This window comes from Saprolegnia parasitica, assembly GCF_000151545.1.
Source record: "Saprolegnia parasitica CBS 223.65 unplaced genomic scaffold supercont2.21, whole genome shotgun sequence".
NCBI classification, from domain to species: Eukaryota; Oomycota; class Saprolegniomycetes; order Saprolegniales; family Saprolegniaceae; genus Saprolegnia; species Saprolegnia parasitica.
This window is the reverse complement of record NW_012156415.1, coordinates 199963-210693: the sequence shown is the minus strand read 5'-3', so window position 1 is coordinate 210693 and position 10731 is coordinate 199963. Positions and strand designations below refer to the sequence as shown.

General features: G+C 60.1%; 2 protein-coding genes across 2 annotated transcripts in view; both read right to left on the bottom strand.

Moving 5' to 3' along the window:
- Positions 1-6764: 6764 nt before the first annotated feature.
- SPRG_22173 (hypothetical protein) lies at positions 6765-9802 on the bottom strand (the record flags this gene model as incomplete). Its single annotated transcript, XM_012345186.1, has 10 exons — positions 6765-6843; positions 6900-7001; positions 7049-7117; positions 7168-7337; positions 7383-7894; positions 7945-8038; positions 8090-8193; positions 8271-8454; positions 8499-9140; positions 9224-9802. 10 exons carry the CDS (start codon positions 9800-9802, stop codon positions 6765-6767), a joined length of 2535 nt encoding a protein of 844 aa, XP_012200576.1.
- A 198-nt stretch (positions 9803-10000) lies between these two features.
- Positions 10001-10731, bottom strand: part of SPRG_20007 (hypothetical protein) — a gene marked incomplete at both ends in the record, with an annotated part of 1582 nt that continues 851 nt past the window's right edge. The window contains 2 exons of the mRNA XM_012345147.1: positions 10001-10049; positions 10082-10680. Of these exons, the coding sequence (XP_012200537.1) occupies positions 10001-10049; positions 10082-10680 (648 nt within the window). The remainder of the gene's footprint in view (positions 10050-10081; positions 10681-10731) is intronic.

Genomic DNA, 10731 nt, shown 5'->3' with positions numbered 1-10731 from the left:
TACGACGCCTTGCGTGAGCGCTGGCGTATCGCTGGTCACCCCGACGGGCTACGTAGATTGCTTAGAGCGGACTCCTGATATCGCACGAAGTGAACTTAGTGTCTACACCCATACGCTACGGACATGCAACCCTCTCGTGCCAGGCCGCTGGGAACGGCCGACATGGATCTCTCAACCATGACCCGCTAGCCAGCGCTCACGCAAAGGCGTCGTACAAAAGGCTCGGAGGCTGCTTTTACCATAAGAGGAAGCAAGAGACCACATTTACAAACGTGACCTGTTCTACCATGATGACGACGACGCCGACCCCGATGCTTGGCTTCCTTGCGCTCTACATGCCGCGCACAAGTGCCAAATCCCAGCGCTACCTCGCCGCCGGCCTCCTCATGGCCATGCTCGTCCGCACCCTCGGGATGCGCCGCGTGCTTCTCGGCCTCCGCCCTTTTGCCTACAAGCTTTTATCTGCTGCCAAGGCAGCGTACGACACCCAGCTCCGGCCGTTGCTTGACAGCGCCCAGACCATCGAAGCGCTGCAGACGACAGTCGCCGCCAAAGACACCACCATTGACGACCTCACCGCCAACGTCGCCGACCTCCATGAAGCTGCGCGGGTCCAGCGCGTGGCAACGACCGAGATCAGCGCCAACCTCAAGGTCCAAGTACATAATTTGAAGATTCGGCTCCACCGCACGACCGAGCGCGCGGCCGAAAACACCAAGGCGCTGCAGGCAGCCGTTGCATCCAAGGACGCAGCGATTGTCGCCAGAGACAATACGATTTCCGAGCTCAGAACCCAAGGCGCCGACCTCCATGAAGCTGCGCGGGTCCAGCGTGTGGCAGCCACAACGATCAGCGCTGACCTCAAGGTCGAGCTCCACAACACCAAGATCCAACTCCACCGCACCGAGGAGCGCGCGCAGCGCGACATGACCGAGCTCCGCACCGCGTTCAGCACGCTCAGCAAGAGCACCGCGCACTCGACAGCAGAGCGACCTCGACCGCTGCCGCGTCCAAAATACAACTGGCCCACGCTCAAGAAGACAACGTGGCGGTCAAAGGTCTCGCTGCAGCGGCCATTGCAACACTCGCCGACTGCCGACGAAAGCACGAAATGGAGATGGAAGCGGCCGTATCGGCCGCCAAACACACCCAGATCCAACTGTTTCAGTGCAAACGAGTCCTTGCAGCCGTCGCCCAAGAGGCTATCACAGCCCAGAACGCACTGCGTGACGTGACGGCCGAGCGCGACGCCATGGCTGCCTCCAGCAATCAACTCGCCTCCGAGCTGCAAGCGGCCAAGTCGCATGCCGCAGCACTGGAGGCCGCGTCGATGGTCGCTTTGGAGCGCGAGCGCCAAGCTCGTCTGGACTCGACACGGGCGATGGACGAGCAACGTGATGTCCATCAAGAGCGACTGCAAGCAGCGAGAACGCAGATCCGGACGCTGCAGGATGCACTCGATACCGCCAACGCCAGCCGCCAAGCCGACACTGAAGCTCACGCGGTCGCTACAAGCGCCATGGAAACAAGACACGAGCACGAGGTCCGGGTGCGAAATCAGGAGTTTGCGGCCATGATGCTGCAGCGCGACCGGCGCATCAGCGCCCTCGAGGCGAAACGCGGGTTAGGTGGAGTGTTTAGAAAAAAGAAGCGCTAGGATAGATAGATACTAGTTCATAGCAGAGTATAGTTGTTTCGTTGGATAGATAGTTGTTGTGAATAGATAGTTGTTGTGAATAGTTAATAGTTGCTGTGAATAGTTAATAGTTGTTATGACATTACAAAAGGAGCTGAGAAAGTGAAGAGCCACGTCCTCACGACCGACTAGCGACCGACTAACGACCAACAAGCGACGTGCTCGTGGAGATGACAAAGTCTGTTGCACGCTGAGCAAGCGATAAGAGATGCGCCGTGTGCGACTGCTGCAACCCTCTTTGGCCCTTGACCACGTCGGTGGTCTTCTTGGCGCCCGACATGACGAGCTGACGACTGGCTTTGATCTCGAGCCAGTCCCTCTCTGCGACTCCTCGACTCTAGGTTCGTCGGCCAACCACAAGAGAACGATTCCAAAATGTACAATGTAGTAGAAAGAATACCATGTCTACGGCACTGCATACAAGTTTTCGTGGTTTTGGCACTGGTAGTAGCGCTCGACGAGCCGCGGGATGTTGGTCGCCACGACCCACGGGTGGGATTGGTACCCGCCGAGGACGGTGCTGTAGCCCATCCAGAACTGGAGGCCGAGCGTTCGCAGCGCGCGGACTTTGGCGTACCAATTGTTTTGCTTTTCCTCAATGTCGCCGAGCGGAAAGATGTTGGCGTCGATGACGTGAATGCCTCTGCCTTCCATGGCGGCCTCTTCGCTCTCGAGGATCACGTCAAAGCGGCCGCCACTGTACCCGTCAAAGCGCGCAGTGATGTTGCGAAAGTACGCCAGAAACGCGTCTGTCTGGAGCCGATTGCCGTCCGACGTAAAGTAGTTGGCCCGCAGGTCGTTGCCGTCGACGCCCTCGGTGCGCGACGCGTCGCGGAGACCGATGCTCTTGATGTCACCCGCGCCAGCGTACGGGTACCGGTAGAAGAAGACGACGGCTTCGAGACCGTACGCGGCCTTTTGCAGCACCCACGACGTGTCGTCTTGGCGCGACCCCGTCGCTTGGCGCTCACGCACGTACGCGTCCAAGCACGCGTAGTCCCGACAAAGACGGACGCCGGCCGAGCTCGTCGTGCATACGTTCGGCTTGATCACGACGGGGAAGGACCGCGGCGCCGCCGCGTGCCACGTCGCGAGGTCGTCCAGTGACGATATGCGCGTCGCGTCGAGCGACGCGTCACGGCCGAGGTACCGCAGTGCGTCGTACTTGGACACTTCGTTGGACGCGAGCCAGAACGGGTTCATCGAGAGCACGATTAGGACGAGGACGAGCGAGAAAACAAAGGCGCTCGCAACCGCAAGGAACGTGCCGTGCACAAGCGGCGCGAGGCCCACACGCTGCCGCCGATGACCGAGGCTCATGGCCGCAGCACCAAGAACGTAGGCCATCCACGGCGACACGGTCGTGGCGACCACAAGCAACACGACCCACGACAGCCCGACGAGGACCGTGCCGGGCACGAGCGCCAGCAAGATCACGTCGCACACGCCAAGGATGGCGACGGTGGCCAGCGCCATACACACAAGGCCGGGCCACGGCCACGCAAGCGCGACGATCGCATACCCGAGAGCGACCGCCGGGCGTCCGCCGTAGACGCGGGCGCTCACGTAGCGGTGGCCGACGCACGCCGACGCGATAAAGGCGAGGTAGACGCTGAGGTGGAGGAAGAAGGACGTGGTGTCGAGGAGGCTGCACGTGAGGAGGACGGCGCCGAGGGTGCCACCGAGATAGACGACAAAGGACACGTCGTGGGTCGCACGGAGGTGCTCTTTGGTCTGGCGCGGGTGGATCGTTGGGAGGTCGAGCGCGACATTGTCATGATGTTTTGGGCTGCGGGGTGGTGACTTGGAGGGGCGCTGCAGCATTTTATATGGCTCAAGCTGGAGAAGGCAAAGTGAAATGTGAGCGAGTGGCACAGTAGGTGACAAGGGGGCGAGGGGTAGGGCGAATCGGGCGGCAGAAAAGCCAGATGGGCAGATGATTTGTCGCAGCTTTGGCCGTGGTCCGTCGTGTCTATTAGTCGCTCGAAACGTGCGAGGGCGGTAGGGTAGGCTACTGAGAGTGTGGCGTCGGGGCGGAAATCGTGATGCGAACACGACTGTAAGGCGACTTGAGCGTTCGTTAGCTTCAGTAAAGGTATGAGACGATGCTCTGGATGGACCAAGCTACACGGCTCGAAATTGACGGCTGGTGAACGGCGTTGGACAGCCAACATTCCGTCCAATCGCCATCACTCTGTGATGGGTCCATATGTTGCATTATGTAGACCATGTGTTTTAGCGCGGGGTCACTGCTAACGTTTTTAGTGGAGTAAACACTTTGGTGGTCTGTATCGTCATACTTAAAATAGTATTTTTGCATGGAACGCAGTGCGCACCTGTCAGAGACAGGTCCCACGTGAGAGTAGATTACGTTTGGTGCAACAATACGCTGAGTGGCACACTCTCTTCGCACTCGTGGTACTGGGATTTAAATAGCGCGACGGTAGCTCGGCGGAACGTTTTGAGTGTCACTCTCCACACGCACTCATGATCTGGTAGTGTACGAGACTGTTGGAATAAGGCAAATTCTTGAAGTACACAGCAGTGTCAAGGCTACAGAGCTTAAAGGATTCTTCTAATCGGCTTCTAATCAGCACCCATTTCGAGTCAACCCGTGCTACTGTATAACACTGTCTTGGCGGTTGGGCATCAGCACGATGTGGGGTCGGCAGCTCTGAGGTCGGCAGGTGTTGCTATGCGCAACTTTTGGCACCGTAGTCGGGTGTCGAGTGTACTAGCTTTGTGGTCTCTGCTAATCGTGTGCAATGGACTCTCGGGCCGTTGCGATGCTCGAATCGTGCTTTGTTGCGCAAGCTCCTTTCTTGCTACACTACTGGGCGACAAATGGGGTTGGAAACATGCTACTTTCTCGGTCATTGCGCAGCTTCCGTTTATTCGGCTTGTACTCGATTTGATTCACAGTTCTTATTGTTCTAGATCTGTTGACGCTAACATTGCTTCGATAGGTAGAGTGCCACGACTGGCAAGACTATGTTGCGCTTGCGATCCCGCATTTATCGCGACCAATCACGGCAGCTCCAGTACCAAGCAACGCCGCGCTCTCGATGGCCCCTTGGCGTTGGCGGGTCACGGCTGCGCTTTAGACAGCTTTAAAGTTGTCAACGCTCGAACGCCCGAGTCGACTGGTCCGGGCCACGGCTCCAGCCTGTTGAAAATGGGTGGTTTTCTAGGATCAGCGGCTGGAAGGTAAACGCGTGGAGATCAGCACCACTGATTCTGCTGCGCGCTGACCAAGCGGCAACAGAAAAGGCCAGCTGCGAGCGGCGTAACCCTGCCCCGCCCTCGCGACACTTGGTGCGGCGCAGGTGCGCTGGTTGCAGCTTGGATGCGGTGGAAAAGGCCCGGATATGAGAGAGCCGATTACGTTTTGCGTCAAATGAGAGCACTGCCACAGCACTCACACGACATGCCGACCTCTTATTTAACTACTTTTTTAACCCCCGCTCGGTTTCGCTACCGACCATCCGCGCCCTCGCGCCCTCGGGCGCTTTCTACCTATAAAACCAGCCAACAACCGAGTTTGACGTCGTGGTTTTGTGAAGGACATGGCCTCCGGCCACGCAATTGCCCCGCTGGCTTGACTCGGGTTGCCCCAGGCGTCTCTCTAGGGCACGGCATCATGGGGCGCCACCTGGACAGGTTGTTGTCCATCTTGCACCCTACGAGCTGGCAGTACATGTACGTTTCAACCACGTTGGAGTATGACAATGCGTGTCAGGTTCTCGGGGCGGCACCTCGGTCCACTTGCCGCGCTCCACGGCTGCCCTTCGTCCACCAAGTACTGAGCGTTTGATTCTTCTTCAAACGTGATTGCTCCTCAATCCTCGGCGCCTCACTCGTCTGCATCTCGTAGGCACGCAGTGCACCGTCCGTACTAAGCTTGTGTACGCTTTCACGATCCCCAAGACCATGGCACTCCGTCTTGGGTCTGAGGCAACGTCCTTCGCCCCAGAAGTGAACGCGGTCTTGCGGCCAACCGATCAAGACACAAACGAGCACCGTGTGCCGCGAGGTGACCATCATGTGCGCTTCATCGCCTTCCTCAGACCGCAACGTCATCTACGCAAGGGCTCTGGCGTCGAGGTGATTGCCAGCTCCTCACCGTCCTCAGCTAAGATGCCTTTCCGACTTTGACAATGAAGCTGAACGGTGGTCTTCTCAACGACGTGCTCGTCCAGACACACTCTGGCGCTTCAACCACAAGCTCGTCCATCTTCGCCATTCAGCATTGTCTCCTTGGACGTTCTCGTCCACAACCATTCCGCGACCGATGCAGAGTCTTGAGTCTTCCCGCCGCCTCGAGCGACTCGTTGAAGAAACAAAACACTCTGCGTGCGTCGACGGATTGCAGACTACGCAGCACAGACCCGAAACGATCGACTTGGTGATCCAGATCCCGTCACGACCGCCGAAGTACAAGCCGCGATGCAGCCAAACGATCGAGCTGAGAACGCGCCAGCAATATCCTCGTGACGAGGCGTACAGTTGTTGGTTCCCGCGCTGCTTCTACCTGACTCCGCCAGGCCGCTCTTCTAAAGCCTCAAACTTTTTACCCAACGTCAATGTCGACAGCATCTCGTTCCACGGACCAGTAGCGTCTTTGGTCAAGCGTTTGAGTGTCATGTGTGCTTCCAAGGAATGCTTGGGTTCTGCAGGGCATCCCCAACTGCGTGCATGTCCTGAGCTGCATCGCTCGAGAAGTCACTCGATTGTTGTTCTATCCAGAGCAACGAAGTCCCCTCGCCCGTCGACGGTGGGTTGGCACTTTGACGGTTGAAACGCAACACGCGCTTCAAGGTCGTAGATTCTGCAAGCGACAGAGGATGCTTTCCAGTCTCCCCAACATCTCGGCTACTTTAAAGACTGTCAGCCCTCGGCGCATCGTCGTCCCTCTCACCGAGGCATCGAGCTCCGATCCTGGCGCCAACTGCCTCGAGCCGGGCGAGGGTGCTGCGTGCCTTGTACACGTGACGAGAGATCGAGCCATGGCGTTTTTCAGCTGTCTCAACGCAGAGGCGACGACCGAGAGAGAAGGTTGGTGGTGGGATTAATGATAGTTTGTTCGGTCTTGCAGCGTCGCGATGAGGCTGCTGTCGGAAATGACGTTGGCGAGATACCCCTTGCGCCTAGAATATCAAGTTGATAATTGAAAAAAACACAAAAAGAAAAAGAAAAGGCGTACCCCAACGACCGGCGTCGCACTTGCTGAATCACAGAGTCGGATTTGGCCATGCGGCCCAGGAACGGCATCGTGTCGACCGCGCCATCGCGCAGGCGTCGCATCCTACGCTTCAACATCACACAACCAGCTTCTCTCGCATTTCCACCGACCCTTTCGACGTCTCCATCGAGACGTGCAACGCTTCCATGAGGTCGCCCAGCTCGGCTTGGTTGCGCCGACTACATGGCATGGATGAGTATCCGCCTCGTCCCTGACGCACGACACGTACATCGTTGCTTCCTTGTCCATGGCGTCGCTGCACAGGTCGAGGCCGTCGAGCGCGGCGAGGCCTGCTTCGTCGTCGTTCTCGTCGCCGAGCGCAAAGCCGACGTCACACGCCATCGACCGCACGCCCTGCACCACGACCCGCCTGCCGTCATCGTCGTCGTCGTCGTCGTCCTACTCACCTACTGAGAAGTATGCACAAACAAGGTAGCATCATACCGTGCGCAGCCAAACATCCGAATCGCTCACAGCATCGGCCAGGAGCGCGACGGCTTCCATCTCGTCGCACTGACGCCGTGACGGACGATCGTTGTCTGCCCACGACGCAGGGCCTTCGGTCACCTCGTCGCCATACCGGCGTCGCCACTCGACGAGGTACGTAGCATGGAGCACATCGACTCCGGACGCCGCATACGCCGAGGCGAGCAGCGGGACGCCCTCGGTGAGGTCGACCATCGGCGCGTCATCATCCTTGTCGTCCTGGGACGCATACGGACGCCACACGATGTGTGTCCACGGCTGGTCCAGTGGCTTGTAAAAGTCCAAAAAATGCAGCGCGCGGCGCACGTCGCCACGAAAGATGCGGTGCAGACGCGTCATGGCCGTCGGTGGCAGTGCCCACTGCTCGTTCTCGCTCATGAGCGAGAGATACGTCGTGAATTCGGCGGCCGTCGGCCGGCGCCACTGGCGAAGCAAGTACGGCGGGTGCGACGGAAAGTTCTCGGGTAGGTCTACAGCATCATAGATTGTTGGTTCACGTGCGATAGCGCAGAGGACGCACGCGTGCACGTCGCGAGGATCGGGCACTTGGCCTGCCGCGCCATCTGCGACAAGGCGCTGAGAAAGCCCTTGTCCGCGTCAAACAGCACGTCGACCTAGAGAAGAGGCGTGGTGTGATGCCAGATCGCAAAGGGTGTCTGTCGTACGTCTTCAAGGAGCACGAGCGAGAGCGTTTTCGAGGCGGTAAAATCTTCCTTTTCCCGTTTTTCTTCCTGGCTTTTTTCTTGCTTTTCTGCTCTTTCGCCGCGCGCTTGGCGTCTTTCTTGGCGCGGATATCGTCCGAGTAAAAGTCTTCGTCGAGGACGCGGCTCACGTCCACGAGCGGACGATTGGCCGCCGATGCCGATGACGCGCTGGTCGTCGACGCGAGCACGCGGCTCGACTGCGTCGCTTCGCCCGCGAGCTCGAGCAGCGTTTTGCCCGACCGGAGCTGCCCGGCGTTGATCTCGAGCACTTGGTAGCCGAGCTCGGCCGCGCACGCGTACACACTGCACGTCTTGCCTGCGCCCGCCTTTGCAAGAGGATGGTACGAAGTCCTGAAGTAGGGGCACCTACCTCGCCTTGGAGCACGAGGAGGCGGTAGAGCTCCGTGTCCTCTTCGTCGTCGTCCGAGTCCTCGGGGTCCATGAAAAACTCCATGTAGGACGACCGGTCGGGCTGCTTGCCGCTGCGCAACGTCTTCCACGCGCGGAGCCATTGGTACAGCGCGACGACGCTCTCCTTGCTGCCGACAACGCCGTTAAAGGACGTCGGTGCGAACGTGTCGACCGAGAGCAAGCCGGGGTCGGTGCGCCGGCTTTTCAACGCTTGCATCCAGCGTCCGCGCTGCGCACTGCTGACGCCGGACGACGTCGACGCGTCCACTGCGATGGCCGAGTGCACCCAGAGCGCCTCGTCCCGCATGAGCTCGTGGAGACGGTCGACGTCGTGGTCGGCCGCAAAGGCGCGCCATGGCGGCGACGACATATTGGCCACATCGACTACGATCGGGACATCGATTTTGAGGCCGATGGGCAGTGGCTGCAGCGGCGCCGCAGTGGGTGGAAGCCGGTTGACGTGCCAGAGGTGCCCCGGCGGGTACGGCATGGGCTCTCTCGACCACTTGATGGTCGACGTTGGCGCGTCATCGCCATCGAGGACGATCGGCGCCTTGGCGGTCGGGTGGGTTTTTTGAAAAAACGGGTTGACAGCGGCGCTCTTGTTGGCGAGAATGCCATGTCGAGCGCCTTGCGCTTCTCCATGTCGATTTGAAACTTGATGAGCGCTTCTTGCTCGCGTACGATGGCTTCCTGCGCCTTGATGGCCTCGCGCTGCTGCGGCGTGAGGAAGAAGGCGTCCTTGCGCTTCTTCTGCGGCGCCTCGGGGGACCAGATCTCGATCGCATCGTCGTCGTCGTCGTCGTGCGCGGTCGCCTTTTTCGCCGGCTTGTCCCGGACGCGCCGCTTGGCTCGTGTCGGCGCCACCGTGTCTTCGGACGACGACGCGTCGGTCGTGGCCGACGGCTTGCGTTTGGCCGCGCGCCGCGCTCGCGACGGGGCTGGCTCGTCCGGGATCTCGATGCAGTCGACGCTTTCGTCAAGTGTCACAATCTCGATTCGCTTGGCAGCGGCAACTTCGACCACGGCGTTGGCGGCTACCTTTGGCTCGGTCGGCGGCGGCGGCGGCTGGCAGAAGAAGCTCAACCGCAGCTGGCTCTTGTCGGGCTTTGGCTTGGCCTTGCGCTTCTTGCCCTCGGCTTCTTTGGGCCGCTTGCTCTTGCCGTCGACGAACTCGTCGTCGTCCACTTCCGACTCGATGGCCTCGACGTCGCCGGTCGCAGCGGGCGCGGCCTGCTGGAGCCACCGCGCTACCCCTCGCATCGCAACCAAAACCAACCTGCGGTCACTGCACCGCTATCCGGATGGTCCGCCGCCGAGGCCCTAATAAACCACTTGACGTTTGTATGTCGGTACGATCTTTTCCTGGCGTATCCGGATGACCAAAAACCGCGCCAACCAAACCGGCGCGAACCAAAGGGCGCGTGGGGTAAACTAGGGTAAACGCGTCGGTCAACGAGCTCAACGACAACAACCAGGGTGCGGGTTGAAAATGATGACACTAGGGTTCCTACTACCGACGCTCGGACACAGCGTCTCTACAAGCCCATCGCGTAGCGGATGATCTGCGTCTTGACAGGCTCGATGGCGTTGAGTGCACCCATGCCGAGGTTGCGCGCGGCGCCGACCGCGTCCGGCGTCGGACCAAAGAGGCGCTTGAAGCCGTCCATGGCCAGCGACATGCTCACGTTGGCGGCCTTGCGGTCGTTCTCGTAGTGCTGGAGGAACGTCGGCGCCGAGATGTTGGTGCCCGTCTTGACGCCCTCGGCGAGGAGGTTGCTCAGCGACGCAACGTCGGCGAGGCCCATGTTGAGGCCCTGGCCCGCGAGCGGGTGCATGCTGTGGGCCGAGTCGCCGACGAGCGCGACGCAGTCCCGCGTGTACCGGGTCGCGTGCTGCAGCTTGAGCGGGAACGAGAAGCGCTTGCCGACGACTTCGGTGACGCGCGGCGGCGCCACAAACGGGTCCGACATGGCGCCGGCGGCCATGACGGTCTGCGCGGCGTTGTGGAGGCCCGTGAGGAGGTCCTTGAGCACGGGCACGTCCGGGATCGCCGGCGGCGCCGACGGGCGGAAGAGCGCGTCGTTGAGCGCGGCCTGGAATTCTTCCGCGTTCATCGCCATGAGCTCGTCGGCCATGTCCTCCGTGCACGACCACACGATCGAGGTGTAGCCGTCGCGGAGCGGAAGGAG